The sequence below is a fragment of the Oryza sativa genome, chromosome 12, assembly GCF_034140825.1.
Source record: "Oryza sativa Japonica Group chromosome 12, ASM3414082v1".
In the NCBI taxonomy this organism is placed as follows: domain Eukaryota; kingdom Viridiplantae; phylum Streptophyta; class Magnoliopsida; order Poales; family Poaceae; genus Oryza; species Oryza sativa.
The window spans coordinates 5786136-5807202 of NC_089046.1; the positions used below are offsets into that span (position 1 = coordinate 5786136).

The 21067-nt window shown below is 39.0% G+C and overlaps 3 protein-coding genes and 1 long non-coding RNA gene across 7 annotated transcripts; 3 read left to right on the forward strand and 1 right to left on the reverse strand.

Moving 5' to 3' along the window:
• Positions 1-168: 168 nt before the first annotated feature.
• Positions 169-2589, reverse strand: LOC136354711 (uncharacterized). Its single transcript, XR_010738310.1, has 2 exons — positions 2291-2589; positions 169-854 (listed from the first exon to the last, which is right to left on the reverse strand). It is a non-coding gene; the product is annotated as an uncharacterized lncRNA (long non-coding RNA).
• Positions 2590-4185: 1596 nt separating this feature from the next.
• On the forward strand, positions 4186-7733 carry LOC4351775 (glutathione S-transferase). 4 transcript variants are annotated; one of them, XR_010738180.1, is made up of 10 exons: positions 4186-4321; positions 5033-5074; positions 5538-5623; positions 5716-5787; positions 6003-6056; positions 6158-6233; positions 6473-6534; positions 6674-6886; positions 7001-7145; positions 7276-7733. XR_010738180.1 is itself a non-coding variant. In XM_015764302.2 (10 exons), the coding sequence occupies exons 1-9, from the start codon at positions 4231-4233 to the stop codon at positions 7100-7102; spliced, it is 645 nt and encodes a 214-aa protein (XP_015619788.1). In that variant the 5' UTR covers positions 4186-4230; the 3' UTR covers positions 7103-7145; positions 7276-7733. The 4 variants fall into 4 exon arrangements, 2 of the variants coding, with proteins under 2 accessions (XP_015619788.1, XP_015619787.1); XR_010738179.1 differs by having other exon boundaries at positions 7001-7137; XM_015764302.2 differs by having other exon boundaries at positions 6827-6886.
• Positions 7734-8179: 446 nt separating this feature from the next.
• On the forward strand, positions 8180-11411 carry LOC4351776 (glutathione S-transferase). Its single transcript, XM_015764305.3, has 9 exons — positions 8180-8430; positions 8955-8999; positions 9398-9483; positions 9596-9667; positions 9918-9971; positions 10093-10168; positions 10486-10547; positions 10882-10941; positions 11039-11411. The coding sequence occupies exons 1-9, from the start codon at positions 8349-8351 to the stop codon at positions 11138-11140; spliced, it is 639 nt and encodes a 212-aa protein (XP_015619791.1). The 5' UTR covers positions 8180-8348; the 3' UTR covers positions 11141-11411.
• A 2133-nt stretch (positions 11412-13544) lies between these two features.
• LOC4351777 (leucine-rich repeat receptor protein kinase HPCA1) lies at positions 13545-21067 on the forward strand. Its single transcript, XM_015764307.2, has 19 exons — positions 13545-13949; positions 14037-14157; positions 14241-14312; positions 14436-14510; positions 14588-14659; positions 15417-15578; positions 15671-15745; positions 15841-15912; positions 15997-16071; positions 16169-16237; positions 16348-16425; positions 16547-16618; positions 16738-16869; positions 17138-17628; positions 18023-18184; positions 18278-18417; positions 18526-18745; positions 19106-19341; positions 20268-21067. The coding sequence occupies exons 1-19, from the start codon at positions 13862-13864 to the stop codon at positions 20757-20759; spliced, it is 2904 nt and encodes a 967-aa protein (XP_015619793.1). The 5' UTR covers positions 13545-13861; the 3' UTR covers positions 20760-21067.

Below are 21067 nucleotides of genomic sequence, written 5' to 3' on the forward strand. Positions count from 1 at the left end.
TGCCAGCAACTCCTTTTGTGCCTCTTCTTCTGTAATGCCCCAATTTTCACGAGGCATTAAAAAAATATTTTAATGAAAACCAATTCATGAATATTTGGTTTTCTAGTGTCAGTGCTAAAGATCTCAGTTTGATATCCTTCCTGGGAACCCAAATTTAACTCCTAAAAATTCCAATTCCGAAATTCACAATTGCACTTACCATGGCTTGTTCCCAAGATCGACAGTATATGCTAGTACATTAATTTCTAACAAGATTTTTAGCACAGTAGTATTACCTGACAAGATTTTTTTAAGAGAGAGAGCTACGAAACCAAACTATTGATTACACCCTGACTAATTTGGGTTCTACAATTGAAATAACACAATGAACCCAACCCTAAATCAAAATCACCAGTCGTCAGATATCACCTTTTTCATCCTCACAACTACAAAGGGAGCAACCTCACTGTTAAAATTCTCACTTCGATCAATAGTCCAATTTTTCTTTACTCTTTATATATATTTTTTTGAGGGCTTTGTTTACTCTTTATATTCTTGTGAAGATAAATGGCGTCCTCTGCTTCCTCGATTGCATCCCTAAGCTTCCAGAACCACCGATCCAACATTACGCTGTGGTCCTTGAAGTGATCTGGGTTGACAACATCAAGCACCGCTTGGATGTGCAGCATCCCTTCCCCAAGCTTGTTCTTCATCTCTTCCATGCTTTTAGCGCTGATTTAGCCATCAAGGTAGTTTAAGGCCCTGGTGATAATCTCCCCGATGACAGGAGCTGCCACGGATTTCCCTGCAAACACCACTGCAGCCGAAGTAGCCATGGCAGCGTGGAGAACTGCTGGTTGCTAGGGCTGTTGAAGCTGCAGAAGTAGCTATGAGTGGAGATAATGTAGAGAGAGAGAAAACAAACACAGGTGATGCTTAAACCACTTTCCTCTTTGAAATGGATTGAATAAAGTTTTATACTCAGTTTGTGGTTGTTTTCTTCTGCCGTGTTGTGCTTATTCTTTTAATTGTTGTATAAAAAGGAGTTATAATTGATGTAATCTGTTTTACAGATAAAAACGCTTAGATATAATATGTTATTATCCAACTATCATGTCTCTTCTAACTGTTTCATATTTTCATACATAATAATATCATCATTTGCAACATAGATTAGAACAAAAGTCATTTGCCAAATAGCCAAAAGCTGTTGCACTAAACAAGGTTATCATAATGCAACATAATACGAAACAAAGGCCTTGTTTAGTTCCCAAATTTTTTTTCCCAAAAATATCACATCGAATATTTGGACACATGCATGGAGCATTAAATATGGACGAAAAGATCAACTAATTCCACAGTTTGCATGGAAATCGCGAGACGAATCTTTTGAGCCTAATTAGTCCATGATTAGCCATAAGTGCTACAGTAACCCACATGTGCTAATGACAGATTAATTAGGCTTAATTAATTCGTCTCGCGGTTTCCAGACGAGTTATGAAATTAGTTTTTTCATTCGCGTCCGGAAACTCCTTCCGACATCCGGTTAAACGTCTGATGTGATAACCAAAAATTTTCATTTCGCGAACCACACCCAAAGGCACAAAAGAGAAAAAGGGGGGCAGGAAGCTTCACATCGATTTTCAGTTGTCCCCATCCATCTTGTGGGGACCAAGCAAATGAGACACAGACAAGCGTTTATTTAAGCAGAACCCCATTGGTTGGCCAAGATCTGATTATTACAAGCCATAACAGCCTATTAGCGACAAAAAATAATAATTTATACTTAAGTGTCTTTAGCGACTTAAAACCAACGTTGAAAAAGAAACTACACCAAAAATATCATAAAATCAATCTCTGCAATTCACATGGAAAAGTCACCACGTCACTTTTCTATTGAATTAGTAGTACATACCCCCAGATTACTTGTTCACATGGTCGCTCTCCCAGCTGAGTTCAGTGCTAATCAATTAGTCTCTCAAGTCAAGTTTTATAGTAGGGGTGGTTGCCACATCTAATCTTATGTGACATGTTTAGTTTAGGGGCAATTCATCTAGCATTATAGTACTTGCCCTCATGCGACATCTGCAGCATCATTTCACTTTTGGGTCAAGGGATGTTGAAGCATTGCAATCAGTGAACACATAATTTTTTTTAAAACCAACATTCTTCCTATGCATGATCGAAAACCACGAGAAGAATGCTACAACAAAAAAAAACAATAAAAGAAAAAGGAAACCACGAGGAGAAATCGAGGGAATCCATCCAGGGTCCGGATTTAATTCAACCGATGCATACGGAGAGAGAGCACCTGGTTGTCGCGGATCGGATCGAGGCACGCAGCGGCGGCGTGGATGTCGTCAGCAGCCGTAGCCACGATTGGGGATGGATCCAGTCTTGACTTCTCCCCCTTCGCTAGGTCCGGCGAAGAGTGCGGGGGCATGCGCTAGATCGGACGGGAGCCAGCGGCGGCGGTGGTGGCTGTTGGAGGTTGGGGGCGCAGAGCAGCGGTGGCTCCGGCAATGGCGCACGACGGCGGCGACCATCGCGGCGGCGGCGGTCGCAACTCGGCTAGTGGGCTTAATGAGAAGAGGAGTGTATGACTGACACGTTGGGCCCACGTGTCAGTTGATGCCAATGTAGTTCTACGGAATTGAGGATGAAAATACATGCCGTGTTTAGTTCGCGTGTGCCAAAATTATTTTGAGTATACGAACATATATTTTAATTAAGTATTAAACATACACTAATAATAAAACAAATTATAAATTTCGTATGTAAACTGCTTTACGAATTTATTAAACCTAATTAATCCGTCATTAGCAAATGTTTACTGTAGCATCATATTATCAAATTATGGCGTAATTAGGCTCAAAAGATTTATCTCGCAATTTACATGCAAACTGTGCAATTGGTATTTTCTCGTCCATATTTAATGCTCCATGCATGTTTCCAAACATTTGATGTGACGGAATTTTTGGAAGCGTGAAGGAAACTAAACGCTGTCATAGTACATAACAACCACCTTATCATTTCTACTCCATCCATCCCATAATATAGCAATCTAAGGCCTGGTTTAGTTCCCTAAAATTTTTTCCCACAAATATCACATAGAATCTTTGGACACATGCATGAAACATTAAATATGGATTAAAAAAACTAATTGCACGGTTATGGGGGAAAATCGCGAGACGAATCTTTTGAGCCTAATTAGTCCATGATTAGCCATAAAGTGATACAGTAATCTACATGTGCTAATGACGGATTAATTAGGCTCACAAGATTTGTCTCGCGGTTTCCAAGCGAGTTATGAATTAGTTTTTTCATTCGTGTCCAAAAATTCCTTCTAACATCCGGTCAAACATCCGATGTGACACTAAAAAATTTTCTTTTCGCGAACTAAATAAGGCCTAAAATCGACATTCATTGTACTATAAAATATTTCATCCGATTTTAGGTTGTTATATTGTGGGACGAAAGGAGTAATTGATACATATTTTATCTTGGTTTTTTAAGATGTTGCTCTAAAAATATTAAACAAATTTATTTTTAAACTTATAATAATTAAAACTTTTTAGTTATGTGGTAATAATTTTCTTATTTTAGGTGTGTTAATTTAATCTTTATCAGGTTCGAACGGATAGGTCCATGAATTTGTAAAATAAATTCATTGAAAATCATGTCCAAATCTCGGTTGACCGGTCCGGCAATGTGGCGCTCTACAGTAGTACACAGTATCAGAAAAGAAAATATTTACTGCAGTTTTTCCCTTCTCTTTCTCATTTATTTCCCCTTTTGTCATAAGCACACACATTATATTTTCTTCTACATAAGCAAAAACAAAAAAATGTTGAGGGAGGTTGGGAGACGATCAGAAAGCATCCCCAGCCGTTCATCGCCCATCCGAGGTAGAATTTACTATTTGCCACTCTCTCAAAATAACCAGTGCTCAAATGCCACTCTCCCAAATTTTCATTCTCAAATACCACTCGGGCCCACATGTCAGCCTTACTCATTATCGGGTCCCGCATCACTTTTGTTTGAATGGAGAGTGAGGCTGACATGTGGGCCCGGGTGGCATTTGGGAATGAAAATTTGGGAGAGTGGCATTTGAGCACTGGCATTTTGAGAGAGTGGCAAATAGTAAATTATCCCCCGATCCGACGGCTCACATTCACTCTCACCTCACCTGCCCTCGTTTCTTCCGTCCCCTACACACCTACCCGAGGAAGAGGAGGAGGTGGGGTGGCCATGGCGGCGGCGGAGAAGACGAAGCCCGTTCTTTACAGCGAGTGGATGAGCTCGTGCTCCTACAGGGTCCGGATCGCCCTCAACCTCAAAGGTAACCAGCGAGACCAGTGGCCGCGTCTACTGCTTGCTTCTTGGATGGTGGATTCCGTTCCACGCCCTCGGGGGAGGTGGGGATAATGTGGCCCGGTTTCTTGGTTTGATTGGATTGGGGGAAATTGATGTTGTTATTAGAAGAACTCTTAGGTAGTTTAGAGGATTGGAGGAATGCCTAGGATTGGATGGATTGGGTGCTTCAAACCTGCAACTGCAAGTTACACGTGTGTCTCGGCCAAGGGGGGAAAAGAGAGAAATTCATTTCGTTGATTATTAAAGATTCACTAGCTAGTGGGTTTCAGCACTAGTATTATGTCGACTACTAGCAATATGATGCGGTTCGTGTATAAGTTCTTCAGTCTGACGAGAACTCGCTGTTGTGTTGGCTAGGTAGCTTGTCAGCAATTTACCAGTTGTATATGGACAATTTTTTTTCGACGTGGAGGGATATGTGGATTGCAGTTATTAGATTAGTTCTTTGCAAGCTACGGGATTCAGGAGTTACTGCTGAAACTTGAATGATTTACTCTGTGGTTGTTGTTTTGGAGCTACCAAATAACCTAGTGATCGATTGGAAGTTTGTGGTGGTTGAGGTTGTGCGTTCGTTCAATGCCCCCATTCTCCTTTTAGACGTGCGTAGATAGATCTTCCTGCATTTCCATAATATATGCCTTTTTAATGCTAATTGAACTATTTCTTTGTAATGAAGGTATTGATTATGAGTACAGGGCAGTGACACGGGGTGATCCAGGTCAGTAATATAAATCTTCTATGTCACAATGTTCAGCTCATTGGCTCTCTGAATATGATATGTGATAGCAAGGAAATGGTAACTATTATTTCGCCGGGCTGGCGTGAAGAGCCAGCCGAGATTTATTAAGAGAAAAAGGGAGAATAAGTTGCAAGCTACAGCAAAGAACTACATGCCGGCAAAGCCAGCAACACACTTTTACATGGCTGCCTGCCGCTGCGTCAATCGCGAGACGACACCTCCCGGCAGCGAGCCGGGAATATTATCATAACTATTATCATAACTGATATATAGATTGATAGTTCATTAATGTCAGAAATATATGTTACCTAGTAATATTTCTAAGTGTCTCACTAATTCACCACCTAAAAACTATTTAAAAATTTCAAACAAAATGAAATGTGACACTTTGTATTGTTACTCATGCATTACTTTGACCGTTCTCAATGTTACCATGCTGTAGATTATGGGAAGATCAATCCAATTAAGTATGTGCCAGCATTAGTAGATGGGGATTTCACTATTTCTGATTCTCTAGCAATCATATTGGTATGTTGTGGTTTTTCAGGACATAGTTAATCTTTTTTTTTAATTCATATCTCTAACATTAGTGACTACAAGTCTTGCTTTCTGTTGAGCAGTATCTTGAAGACAAATATCCCCAGCATCCTCTTTTACCTCAAGATCTAAAAAAGAAAGCTCTTAACATGCAGGTAAACATTTTACCAAGAGTTTTGAGGGAACATATTTTTCATGTTATATTTTGCACTGAACATAACGAATATAAAGGGGGTAAAGGACCAATTGTACGATACAATTATGTTTAGAGACTACAAGTGGTTGTTTATTTGTTTTAATATATGCTTTTATCTGTAATCCTGAGCACCATATTTTGTATAAATAATGCATGCTATTTTGTTTGCTGCAGATTGCAAATATCGTGTGTTCAAGCATCCAACCTCTTCAATGCTATGCTGTAATTGTGGGTTGACCAACTGGCTGTTTTGCTGAATTGTATTGTCATCTTTTTCAGTATTAGTGCAATGATTTATGTGCAAATTTATTTGTGCTACACCTATGAAGGGTTTAGCTGATGGCAAAATGAGCGCCAACGAGAGCCTTCAGATAGTTCAGCATTACACTGACAAGGGATTTAGAGGTGTGATTTCTCATACTCTATTATAGATGTTCTCCATCACTTCCTATTGTTTTCATCCTCAAGTACACATTTCTTGACACTGCCTGAATAAAGTGTAATAGTATAACGATGACATTCCTTGTGCATAATATAGTAATATTGTTTGTCTCTTTCGCTATATTTTCTACTCTTGTTGCCTTACTTATTACTCGCTGATTTTTACGCTGGTCCACTCTTACTCTTCACTTGATTTGCATCAGCAATTGAAAAACTTCTGGAAGGATGTCGCAGTAAATATGCTACTGGAGATGAAGTCCAATTGGTATGTGTTTTTAACTGAAGATTTTTTTTTTCTTGATGGACAGTACTTGTTTTGTCTTGGCAATTTATTTCATAAACAGAGTGCATCATTGTAATTAATATTAGGATCACCATTTACATATGTTTTTTCGTCCATACAGTATTAAACTACTCATCACATCTATTCCCATCAAGCTCCTGCTACACTTGATACAGCTAATATCACTGCACTCTTTACTGAAAATTATCGTCTTCGATGCTTAAACCACTGCAATATACACCGGAAGCTATTGCCTACTCTTTTCTGTGTACAGGCGGATGTGTTTCTAGCGCCCCAGATTCACGCAGGAATAACACGTTTCCAAATTGATATGGTAGGGAAATTCTCATATGCTGTCCTTCATTTTAAAATCATTGTCAGTCTTGAGAAAACTTTTTGGACTACCTGCTCAGAAACTAACGATGGCAATTATTTTTTTAATTATCAGTCAAAATATCCAATTCTGGCGAGATTTTACAAGGCCTATATGGAACTTCCAGCATTTCAAGCTGCTGTCCCTGAAAACCAACCAGATGCACCTTCATCCTGATAATTGAAGGGTGCTGCTCCATCAAGATGCCTGCGGTAATCAAGTATATGATTTTTTTTTAGTCATACATGCAGATTAATAGAGCTGCTGGTTTTTCCAGTATCTATAGAAGCACCCCAATTTCAGAAAATCTAAATTACCAATTTCGTTTTTTTTTCTTTTTTCTTTTCTAGTGGAAGTCTGCATTTCTGCAAGTCTCCATGAAGTATACCCACGACATCATGCATTTCAAGCTGCACATCCTCAAAACCAACCAGATGCACCTCTATCCCAATAATCAGGATTCCAAGCGAGCCGTATACATTGATATTCATGTAACTTTTACTTAAAAAATTGGATGAGTAGTCTCCAGTGCCATACATGTAATTTCAGTGTAAAATGTTCAGTGTAAACAAGATAGTGGGACATGAATTACCTGTGACCCACAACATTATCCATCCAGTACTCCAGTACCTAGGGATATGGTATTGTTGTATATGTAATTGATGATGCACTGTCTGAACTTCAGATGCAGTATGTGATTAGTCCACTGATGATGCACATACGTATGCACTGACGTAAGCAGAATTGAATGTTGGTACACATGTAAACACCTCAACTATTACTGAATAAACTCTCATACTGGCCTGAAGGGTTAAATGAGCAACATTTTTATAAGCAGTAGATTAAAAAAAAGTTGCTCTGATTAAGAAAGGGTGAAAGGTATCATAGTTTTTGTCTTGTCTGTTTCCTCTGCAATCGGTCCAACTGCTGACTACTCCCTACATCTCCTGATTTCTGGATATCTTGTAGGCCCCACCGAGCTGCTATCATGAGGTGTTAAGACTTGGCCAGTATTTTCAGAGATATCCTTTTGCAATTCGGTCCTTTTGTAAAACTTATTTTACAAATATATCCTCCGTGAAACTTATTCCAGAAATAGAGGTTGGTGTTAGTGCGAGACCTGGGTTCCATTGAGGCAATAAGTTTCACCGAGGACCCTATTTTGTGAAATGAGTTCTGAAAAAGGACCATCTTGCAAACATTACTGGTATCCCTTCTCTCCATCTCTTTGCTCACACCTATTATCCAAACAGTAGAGACTACTCATCAAAGTCAACTTATTCCTATATACATCATCCCCAATTTTCTCTTCATTCATAATTCATCTCCACATTCTTCATTCTCCATTAATTTCACGGTTTCATCTCGACATCTCATCATCTGTTTTAAGTTGCTAGCTGAGGAGGAGGAGCAGGTGCCAGCAATGGCGTCGTCAAAGCCAATCCTGTACGGTGCCTGGATCAGCTCCTGCTCTCACCGAATCCGGATCGTTCTCAATCTCAAAGGTAAGCAATTCTTGAGCAATTGGAGCGAGCTTGCTTGATTCTTTAGCCTCACTGAGCTTCAACAAATTAGTTGTGGTTTAGTCAACACTCTTACTGATTTAGCTAAGAGGGTCAGGGAAGATGTGGCCTCTTCATGATGTAAACACTCTTAAGTTTTGCAACAGTCAGGTCTAGAGTTATCTATTTGCTGGGCCAATACTGAGAACTCCATCTGTTAGAGGTGGCTCAGGAACAGTTGTGTAAAAGTAACTCTAAAGAAGAAAGGAAAGATCAGATATGCACTTGATTAATTGATTTCCTTTAGTTTGATGCTCCTGACAGTCTGGCTCTGCAAAATTTTTGTCAATAGAACCTGATGATATGCTGATTTGTCAATTGACAACTAACAGATTCACAGTTAAAATTTGATTACAATTGATGAGCCACAAACTTGGAGCATACTTTTCTATCAGATGATATGCATTGTAAGTTCTTATAGTTGGATAAGCTAAAAATAAAATAAATCATTTTTCTCTGTGCTGAAGGTGTGGATTATGAGTACAAGTCAGTCAATCCTCGAACAGATCCAGGTAACCAAATAGTCACACACATTTCATGTTTTACACTATGCACTTCATTTCTGCTTTTGGAATTGATGATATACAAGGAAGGGTGACCATGGTCTGAGTTAATCCAATGGATGAAAATATGATGCCATTAGAACTAGATGTGATTGAGGATGAGGATGCTTATTACCTCAGTATTCAATAGGATTCTCTTGTCACTTAGAATTCCTTGCTGACTGCATACAGACAATTAATTTCCTTGACATTGGAATTGCAGTATGCTTGATAAATTCAGTGTGTTCTCTTTGATAATGAACGATAAAATGCTTTCTCCGTCATTGCTTCATCATAGTATCTTTAATGTTCACAAGTTACTATTGCATTATCTAACAATTACATATTATTGTGATTTCCATTTGTAGACTATGAGAAAATCAATCCAATTAAGTACATACCAGCATTAGTAGATGGAGACCTAGTTGTTTCTGACTCTCTCGCCATTGCATTGGTGAGTATAGCTAGCACTTCAGTTTTTATTTTTCTCTCATGGATTTATTTCTCCAATATGCAAATGTATATGTTAGTCATTAACAAACTTTATTGTTTTTATAAAAAAACAGTATCTTGAAGATAAATACCCTCAACATGCTCTCCTACCTAAGGATCTCAAAAAGAAAGCTCTTAATCTTCAGGTATATGTCATATGCCAAAGTTTCTGTATCTTGTGCTACTACTGAATTATTTGTCCATATTTCTCCTGTCCTATGGCACAAAAACGGTTTGCTGAACTGAATAAAAAGGTCTTTGAACTTTCAGTGTTTTGTTTGCACATATACTGTCCATAAGTTGTATATTTTCATGTGAATATGCAAAAAATAATTGACATCGAGCACACTTTTATCTGCTCCCCATTTGAATATGTGTATTCCTTCCTTGTTACAGATTGCAAACATAGTTTGTTCAAGCATCCAACCTCTCCAAGGTTATGCTGTAATTGTAAGTTTTTTGGCTTTTTGCCAACAGCTAGTTACCACTGCGGAGTTTTTGTCGTTGCAACTAATTTCTGTATTAGTGCAATGGTGTTTGTGGAATATTAATTTATGGGACCAATTTACAGGGTTTGCATGAGGGTAAGCTAAGCCCCGATGAGAGTCTTCAGATAGTTCAGCATTATATTGATAAGGGCTTCAAAGGTTTGTATTTTCCATCTGGTTTGGAAATATAATATCTTCTTCTACCTTCAGTGCTAAAATAAATACGAGACATATTTCTTTGTTCTATATTGCATTTACATTTCTGGATATCCTTGTCAAAAGTGTTGTGGAAGTGTGTGAATTTATAAGACATGCATGTTGTTGTTGTAGTATCTTCTGCATTGTTGGAAAATGAATGTAAATCAGTTGACAACGTCCATTACTTTAAATTTACAAGAGATCAGTAACTATTTGAATTTGTCCTTTTTAGTGATACTTACAGTTCCATCTTGGCTTGCCCTTATTCTTTGTTTCAGCAATCGAAAAGCTTTTAGAAGGATCCAACTTTAAATATGCTACTGGGGACGAAGTTCAATTGGTTTGTATTCCTAACCAATGCTTCTTTATTGATACATCTCTTCCCTTTATCGATCACTCTGAAATGAGATTCAATCATTTTAGGAAAAAAAAACTTCAAAAGGTCATGTTTTTGGAAAAAAAAAAGCTTGCAATCTGCATATCAGAAAACCATATATACAGTTTTGTCCAACAAAATTTTATACTTCATTTGGCTTACACCTTCCTTAATCAACCTAGTGAATATGACATCTCATTAATATTTATGCTTATTAGTATTTGAAGATAGGGTTAATATTCATGTTTCTTCTGCAATGAATTTTTAATTAATATGATCTTCTATGTTTTGCATACAGGGGGATGTGTTTCTAGCACCACAGATCCATGCTGGCATAAATCGCTTCCAAATTGATATCGTACGCAACTTTCCTCTGCTATTGGCTCTACATATAACGAGCGTTCCCATCCTAATTGATTCAGAAATATCAGCAATGAAATTTTGTTTTCTTGCAGACAAAGTACCCAAATTTGGCAAGACTCCATGACACATACATGGAAATTCCTGCATTTCAGGCAGCACTTCCAAAGAATCAGCCAGATGCACCTTCATGCTAAAATCAAGATTGCAAACAAGCTGCCATATCCAAAGGTGCAAGACCTGCTTGCCCTTGTATAAGAGGGTCAGTGTTTGAGAATGTGGCTCTCCACCAACCATGTCATATTGTCATTTTGCATGAATGTCTAAGTTTGTTAGTTCTAAAAACAGCAGAAATGTGTTAACAGATGTTTTGAATGTATGTAACTGGGGTTCCACAAATCAAATATAAGCAGCTCAACTCAAGTGCTCAGTCACACTTTGGTAATAAATACGGAATTTGTCATCAAATGAATGAGTACATGTCTACATCTAATCAGCATTGCAGGTAGACTATGGTTTGCGGTTTTCAGGCCACAAATTAAAAGATTTAAAAACCACAATTTATTCTTTAAATTATAAATTTCCCTATACAACTAATGTTTTAATTGCTATAAATAGTTTCAGATAGAAGTAGGACATCCATAATTAGAGTCCCCTAAATATAATTTTCTAATTGAAAGTTCAAACCCTGATTGGATCATTTGTTCAGATTATGTAACAAATCCAAAAAAAAAACAAATATAAATTCATCTGAATGCAATGTATAATTTGATTTAAAATATTGCACTCCTAACCAACATAAATAACAAAAAAAACAAAAAGATTGCAAGGATTGATAATAAATATTCAAAATAATAGTATTTTATAAGGAAGCATTGATGGTGTGTTGGTGGTGAAGTCATGGGTGCATGACTCGACTCACTCATCAGGGTTCAAAACCTAGCACCTACAAATATTATGCATACGTTAGTGAGCTTTCAATAGGAATTTAGTGAGATAAGAGATATGTCGCTGGTTTCCATATCTTTGAGTGCATGGGAGGGGGTGTATTTGCGGGTGTGCAAGTGGTGTTTGTGTGTGTGTCTACCGGATAATCACAAAAAAATGCTATTACGTTTTGGACATCTTGTAGAAAATTTCTGTTATATGATGATTTTGCAAATGGATCCTCAGCGAAAATTATTTTAGAAATAGACCAATGTTGTTAAGTAAGTTTTGCAAAAGGACCATATGGCAATGGCAAAAAGTACAGGTATCTTCTGCTGTCGGCTTGTCTCTTTTGCTGACAACCACTTGTCGAAGGGCAGAGGCTTCAAACGGCATATTCATAATATCCAAATACAGCATCCTCAAATTTCTGTTTTTTCTTCTTCTCCTCATTCTTCACTCTCAAATTTCACCTGCACCTTCTACAATATCTCATCATCTGTTACAAGTGATCAGAAGGAGCAATGGCATCGTTGAAGCCAATCAATATTGCCCTTTAAGCAGTCTAAACATTTCCAGAGATTTACAGAACATAGGAAAGTTAGAAGAATATCGATAACAAATGTCCAAAACATCATTCGACAAATTCCTTGACAGATCCTACTGGATTACATTTCTTTTCTTTGAGAAAGGGAAGCAAGAAAGGATCATACTTTGTTTATACATAGTTATATTCTAGGATTCAACTAGATAATGACCTCCACATACTTTAATCAATCCACCGCAGTCACACATGACCTGTTGTAGAACTCCAAAATCAACTATTGGAGCGATTTGTCGCAACTGACATGGTGGGCATGACAGATCTTGTTGAATTCCATTTCAGCACAATATACTACCATTAATATATTATGTTTGCAATCACCATGCTGATGTTGGAATCAGGTTGAATTTCAATGAGCTATATTGAAGAAATTTGAACTGGAAAAATGCCAAATCGAAGATAGACAGTTAATATCGTACTAATCACTATTATAAATGTGATACGAAATTGGTTGGATGGTTTTATCAGATACGATTCAGTCGAAATATAAGTTCATGCATCCACAAGTACAAGTGCTTCTGAAAACTTAGCTATTGCTTTCTTTTATTTCCTTCTCTTCTCCCCACTTGCAACTGCTAACACACATGCCAATCCTTATGATTGAATGCATAGACCCATTCAATTAAGGTCGTGCCAACTTGTTTTCAACTATAAATTGCACAAGTATAAATGCTTGACAATTGCTTATAGCTACTAATTAAGAACTAGGACCATTAGGAGGGATATTTCTTGCAATTGTCTGTAGCTTGAGCTCATGTTGGCGATAAACAACTGAAAAAATGGTCTCACAAAAGAATAAAAGAAAAACAATTAGATATTTAGATGTGGAGCAATTACACATCATCCATATTTTTTCCCTCAATTTTATACTACTCACCGTACTTCCTTGTACCTGCAATTCAGTCCCTTCTTGTTTGGGTCAAAGACTCGCATGCACATGCTCTTCAACCTTTTCTCATTCAGAAACTATCTTATCAGCTTAAGTGATTGCGATGTGTTACCAAAACCATTTAACTCGAATGGATAAAATTTATGTGATACCAACATCATCAAATTTAATGTATAACAGTTTAGAAATTTATCATGTCGTTTTCCGGAAACAAATTGCAGACCGTTGACTCCATCTGGGTCTTCTCCCCCATTTCTTGTACAGTTTTTCTACACCCAGTTGCACGCAGGTTACTTATTGGATCAATCATGCATATCAATGTGTTGACCCGTTCTTGATGCATATACAATTGTGTGTCATCTCCTACCTTACATTAACAACTAATCTAGCCTGTTGCAGTTCAATCAGAGCTTCTGACCTTGCAAAAGGATGAGCTGCTAAAAGCATTTCAGTGGCAGCTCAAGAGAGAGAAGAGAGAGAAATAGAAACTGCCCAAACATGGGGGTTTCTCCATGGATTATCATCTTCTTGTTGATTGTTCTTGTGCAAGCTTTTGTCGCTTCGGCCGATACGAACGCACAGGACAGTAAGTATAGTTTCAGTTCTTCAAAAGTATATGTTACTACAGTGCTAATTTTGCTCAGTTTGCTGTTCATCTTGTCTATGCCTGCAGCTTCTGGACTTAACGGGCTTGCAGGTAGCTGGGGCAGCGCACCATCGAATTGGGCTGGCAACGATCCATGTGGAGACAAATGGATTGGGATAATTTGCACCGGGAACCGGGTCACATCCATGTTGGTATCAGAACCAGAAATTTGTATATGCCCATGGATATCACTTCTCATTGTGTTCTTCCTTCTTTGATGGTGTTTTACAGAAGACTGTCAAGTTTCGGACTGTCCGGGACGCTTTCCGGGGACATTCAGTCCTTATCAGAATTGCAGTACCTGTATGTATCTTCTTCTCTCTGTAGTTTGAGCACTTTAGATTGCAAATCAGGCGTAAACATGTACAATAGTTGGAAATTTGGAAATTTATGCAAACTTCTGAAACGATTCTTTTCTTGTTGCAGGGACTTATCCTACAACAAGAACTTGAATGGCCCCCTTCCTTCAACCATTGGAACCTTGAGCAAGCTCCAAAACTTGTGAGACTAGTTAAACTTTGGAGAATTTCAGTGCATGGATTCTTGTTTGACTTGTGTCCTCTCTCATTTCTCTGCAGAATTCTTGTCGGCTGCGGCTTTACAGGTGAAATACCAAAGGAGATAGGCCAGCTCTCAAACCTGATATTTCTGTAAGAAACAGTTCAGACCTGATTGCTGATTCTTCACTATGTCCAAAATCTAAGGCCTACTATCTCATTTGCATGTCCTAAACTTTATCTTCTTGAACACAAGATGTTTTCCCTAAGTTTTGGATTGACCTTCCAACTGTCAAATACTATGGTTGGGTTTTTAGACTTTTGCAATTTATGTTATACTCACTCCTAATCGAGTGGTGTCCTTCCATTTACCAATAGCTGAATTGGTCAGCGTTTTGTCATGCATGCTTATAATCTTGTAGTAAGAATTTAAGAACTTGGTCTGAACATTCAGAAAGAGAAGGGCGATGCAGTTAAACCTATTTCTTTTGGGACAATTCAAGTATATTTGTTATGGAGAATGAACAAAAAAAATGTTATCTTGTTTCATTACTAGATAATATTGAATTCTCAGGTCTGGTGTCCATTTCAATAACACAAAGGATTAATGGCTCAAGGTTTTTAAAATATTGCAAACATGGTCTAGTTATGCACTTGATATGTTTGCAGAAATTCCTTAATGAAATCTGCATCATTTATATGTTACTTCGCAACTTAACCAGTAGCAACTTTAATCTTTGTTCTATTTTTTTTTCTCAAACACACAGGAGATCTACGCATCATTATATTGTTCTGTGTTATTATTGTATAAGCCTTTGACATTGTAATTGCTTCTCGTAATATTTCTACACATAATTTCAGTATAATAATCCTGATAAAAAGGATTGCTAATTGTATTCCATTCCTGCAGATCATTGAACTCCAACAAGTTCACTGGTAGCATACCGCCATCGCTTGGCGGCCTCTCAAAGCTATATTGGTTTGATCTGGCTGACAATCAGCTCACTGGAGGACTTCCAATATCCAATGCGACAAGTCCTGGTCTGGACAATCTCACAAGTACTAAGCACTTGTAAGTACATTACTATTTTTTTTATTGATGTCATAAGATTTTTGATCTTCTGGTCTGTTTTCTGATGAATATGTATACACATTTTGTCGCAGCCATTTTGGGATAAACCAGCTCTCTGGCAGCATACCTAGCCAGATTTTCAACTCAAATATGAAGCTGATACATCTGTATGACTAACCAAATTATTCATCCTCACAATTGTGTAAATTATTGTTGTGAAGCTCAGATCTGAGGCTGATCTCTTACATCTGTAATTATCCAGGCTTCTTGACAACAACAAATTCTCCGGTAGCATCCCTTCTACCTTAGGCCTTCTTAATACACTGGAAGTTCTGTAAGTACAAGCACATATTATGGATGACAATAAAATTCAGAGGTTGACACTGCTGCCTTTTGCCATGAAATTTGTTCGTCACAGGCGTTTCGATAACAATGCGCAGTTGACCGGACCGGTTCCTACCAACCTCAAGAACCTAACCAAGCTTGCAGAATTGTGAGTTTATTATGTTTGTCTGCTTTTGTTTAGTATCATTGTATCAATTCTAAAACATTAGTAGCTCACTCTCTTTTTTCTTTTCATTTGAAAATAGCCATCTAGCAAACAGCAATCTTACTGGTCCATTGCCAGACCTAACTGGAATGAGCTCACTCAGCTTTGTGTAAGTGATGAGTCAAACCTTCCAATGTGAAAAACAAGATTTGACCTGCAATTATAATACTATGCAAATTTCTGGACTGTTTCCTCTTCTGACCTGAAACATTGTTACAGGGACATGAGCAACAACAGCTTCAGTGCATCTGATGCGCCCTCCTGGATAACCACTTTGCCATCGTCATTGACTTCACTGTAATTCTCTCTTCTCTACTTTCTTGTGCTAAGTCATCATCAACAATTTATATAATTCTATCTTCTCTGATATCTCGTGCTACTTCATCAAGGATTTTCGTCTGATTTTCACTGTCTCCAGGTACCTAGAAAATCTGCGCATCAGTGGGGAGGTACCGCAAAGTCTCTTTAGTCTCCCTTCAATTCAAACACTGTGAGTAGTCATTGCTTGCTAGTTTAAAACATAATGCTAGTGTCAACTTTGAGCTAAACTGATAGATATAAATAGTATAGTTCAAATTCAGTTCTGTGATTACTTCAAGACAAATGCAGGAGGCTTCGGGGCAACCGTCTGAATGGCACCCTAAATATAGCAGACTTCAGCAGTCAGCTCCAACTAGTCGATTTGCGGGACAACTTTATCACAGCACTAACTGTAGGAACACAATACAAGAAGACTCTCATGTAAGAATACTCTCACTGTTTTTGCTTATTGGCTGATCAGCCATAGCCAAAATTTGAATTTTAAACATTAACTTTAGAGTTGATTTTGAGGTTTTCTCAACGTAGTTTATTTTCTAGCATTGGCTTTTAATTCGCTAAGAATGCAGATATAATAGTCTGATCCATGAATTATTTTTAGTTGCTTCGTTCATTTTTCCACGGCTTATATCAGCCACAGTTACTTTTATCACAATCTTCAGAGCTCTGGCTGATTCACCTCTGTTCACAGGCTCTCAGGAAATCCATATTGCAACCAAGTGAACGACGACGTGCACTGCAAAGCCACCGGACAATCGAACCCGGCATTGCCACCATACAAGACTACCTCCAACTGCCCTGCCCTGCCTCCCACATGCCTCTCAACCCAGCAGCTGAGCCCAACCTGCATTTGCTCTGTGCCATACAGAGGCACACTCTTCTTCAGATCACCAGGTTTTTCAGACCTGGGCAACAGCTCATACTTCATTCAGCTGGAGGGGACAATGAAAGCCAAGTTCTTGAACCTCAGTCTCCCGGTCGATTCAATTGCGATCCACGACCCGTTTGTCGACACCAACAACAACTTGGAGATGAGCTTGGAGGTGTACCCCAGTGGCAAGGATCAGTTTAGTGAGCAAGACATTTCTGGCATTGGTTTCATCCTGAGTAACCAGACATATAAGCCTCCTTCTAACTTTGGCCCATACTATTTCCTTGGACAGACCTACTCCTTTGCTAATGGTAAGACCATACTCCCTCTGGTTTTTAATAGATGGAATCGTTAACTTTTTGACATATGTTTGACTATTCATCTTATTAAAAAAAATTGTGCAAATATCCGAAAATGTAAGTCATGTTTTAAAGTAATTTTAGTGATAAATCCAAGCCACAATCAAATAAATAGTAATTTCTTTGAATAAGACGACTGGTCAAATACGTATCAAAAAGTCAATGGCGTCAAATAGTAATTATGTAATTTCTTTGACACACATTTGACCATTCATACTTTAGATGACATCTCCTGCTGTGGTTACAGAGACTCAACAAATGCTCATTTTTTAGATAATGGAAGCTTTTATTGAACTCAGTCAACAAATGCTCATGTGTGTGTTGAATCATTGTTTCATGAATTCAGGGGCGTTGCAAACTTCAAAATCGAACACAAACCACATCCCGCTTATCGTCGGTGCTTCGGTTGGAGGTGCAGCTGTAATTGCAGCATTGCTTGCACTCACAATCTGCATTGCTAGAAGGAAGAGAAGTCCAAAGCAGACTGAAGATAGGAGCCAGTCTTATGGTAAGCACTGTTCATCATCTAATTCAGTATAACAACATCTCATTGTTGCATACTTTCTTCTGAATGTGGCATCACAACTGCAATCATCTGCAGTTTCCTGGGACATCAAGAGCACCAGCACTAGCACTGCCCCGCAGGTGCGAGGTGCGAGGATGTTCTCCTTCGACGAGCTGAAGAAGGTCACCAACAACTTCTCGGAGGCCAATGACATCGGCACCGGAGGCTACGGGAAGGTGAAGAAGCCATTGCTGATCACTTCTGATACATTCTGTCCTCCTTTGACATGTTCAGAACTTGAAATGTTCAGAACTTGAAATATTCAGAGCTGTTGATCACTGCAGGTTTACAGGGGAACACTTCCTACTGGTCAGCTGGTTGCCGTGAAGAGATCCCAGCAAGGCTCCCTGCAGGGCAACCTCGAGTTCAGGACTGAGATCGAGCTCCTGTCCAGGGTTCATCACAAGAATGTCGTCAGCCTAGTCGGATTCTGCTTCGACCAGGGCGAGCAGATGCTTGTCTACGAGTATGTCCCCAATGGCACCCTCAAGGAGAGCCTCACAGGTAAAACTACTACTTATTGTTATTAATTCTTAAAGATGAATGCGAAAATGTCGACAGATTTTATAGTGGTCTAGCTCTGATACTGATAGTCTCCATGGTTTGAAATTTCGAACCCTACCGGCAAGCACAAATCTCCACCTACATTTTCGGATTTTTTCAAATATTTGGGAATTTGGTCAATTTGTTTAAATTCAATCGAAATATGTTAAAATTTGAAATAATTTTGGTAAAAAACACCGAAATTCATGATGTTTTTTTTCAAAATTCCGACAACCATCGAAATTTCGGAAATTTCAGTGGTTATTGAAAGTGCAAACACTGATTGTCTCTCATGGTGGTGCCATCGAAAACTTTGTTCAGGGAAATCTGGTGTGAGGCTGGACTGGAAGCGGCGGCTCCGGGTTGTCCTCGGTGCGGCGAAGGGTATCGCCTACCTGCATGAGCTCGCTGACCCTCCGATCATCCACCGTGACATCAAGTCGAGCAATGTTCTCCTCGATGAGCGGCTCAACGCCAAGGTCTCCGACTTCGGCCTGTCCAAGCTTCTCGGCGAAGACGGTCGTGGCCAGATCACCACCCAAGTCAAGGGCACAATGGTAAGTAGTACTACCTCCATCCCAAAATGTTTAAAGCCGTTGACCTTTTTAAAAATGTTTGACCGTTCGTCTTATTCAAAAAATTTAAGTAATTGTTAATTCTTTTTCTATCATTTGATTTATTGTTAAATATACTTTAATGTATACATATAGTTTTACACATATCACAAAAGTTTTTGAATAAAACGAACGGTCAAACATGTTTAAAAAAGTCAACGGTGTCAAACATTTAAGGAAGATACTCCCTCCGTCCCTAAATGTTTGACGCCGTTGACATTTTTAAACATGTTTGACCATTCGTCTTATTCAAAAAATTTATGTAATTATTAATTATTTTCCTATCATTTGTTTCATTGTTAAATATATTTTATGTATATATATAGTTTTACATATTTCACAAAAAAATTTAAATAAGACGAACGGTCAAACATGTATAAAAAAGTCAACAGCGTCAAACATTTAAGGATGGAGGGAGTATTTCATAACGACCAACCAATCCACCTAAAAGATTAAACTATTCATCTCCAATAGTTTTACTTAAAAGCTTAAAACTTTTTTTCTCCAACCATCAAGTTGACCCAAAAGCTTGAATTATTCGGTCTCCGAACAATGAATTGACCTAAAAGCTTAAGTAATTTTTATATAATGATTTAATGGTTCTTGAGAGGTACAACGATAGTTTAAAATTTAGTCTCTCTTTGGACTTCTCGAAGCATAAAAAAAAGGTTTTTGCCTTCAACCATTGAGTCAACACAAAAACTTTAATTGTTGGCTGCGTGCATCCACTTGGATGTAGAGGCCGGCTTAATCCATTTTCTAAAAAAACTAAATTGTATTATGTCCGACCAACCAGTTCAGCCAAAAGCTTAAACTATCTTTTTTTTTTTTTTTCTATCGGTGTGACACGTGTGGATGTGACGTGGCAGGGGTACCTGGACCCGGAGTACTACATGACGCAGCAGCTGACGGACCGGAGCGACGTGTACAGCTTCGGCGTGCTGCTGCTGGAGGTGATCACGGCGAGGAAGCCGCTGGAGCGCGGCCGCTACGTGGTCCGGGAGGTCAAGGAGGCGGTGGACCGCCGCAAGGACATGTACGGCCTCCACGAGCTCCTCGACCCCGCGCTGGGGGCCTCCTCGGCGCTCGCCGGCCTCGAGCCGTACGTCGACCTGGCCCTCCGCTGCGTCGAGGAGTCCGGCGCCGACCGCCCCTCCATGGGCGAGGCCGTCGCCGAGATCGAGCGGATCGCCAAGGTGGCCGGCGCTGGGGGTGCGGCCGCCGCCGAGTCGGCGGCGTCGGACTCCATGAGCTACGCCGCTAGCCGGACGCCGCGCCACCCCTATGGCGGCGGCGGCGGCGACAGCGCGTCGGAGTATAGCGGCGGCGGGCTGCCGTCGATGAGGGTGGAGCCCAAGTGAAGATGGTGGATTTGTTTCCAACGTTTTGTGTACAGCTTGATGATTTAGAGTATGTACGATTTCATTTGTGTAAATTTTGGTCGTCTATGCATGCTAAGTTTGGATTTTTGAATTTGAATGTTTGATGATGGCTAATTGAGAATTTGGGGTCGTTGTCAATCGAACTATACCCAAAAAAAAAAAACCAGTTTTCTTTTCAGCTTGTGTTTCATGTGTATTAGTACTCATTTGGATAAGTGCATCTCTGTATTATGCTAACAATCTATTGAAGTAACCGAGAAGAAAAAGGATAGGGTATTTTGCTGAAA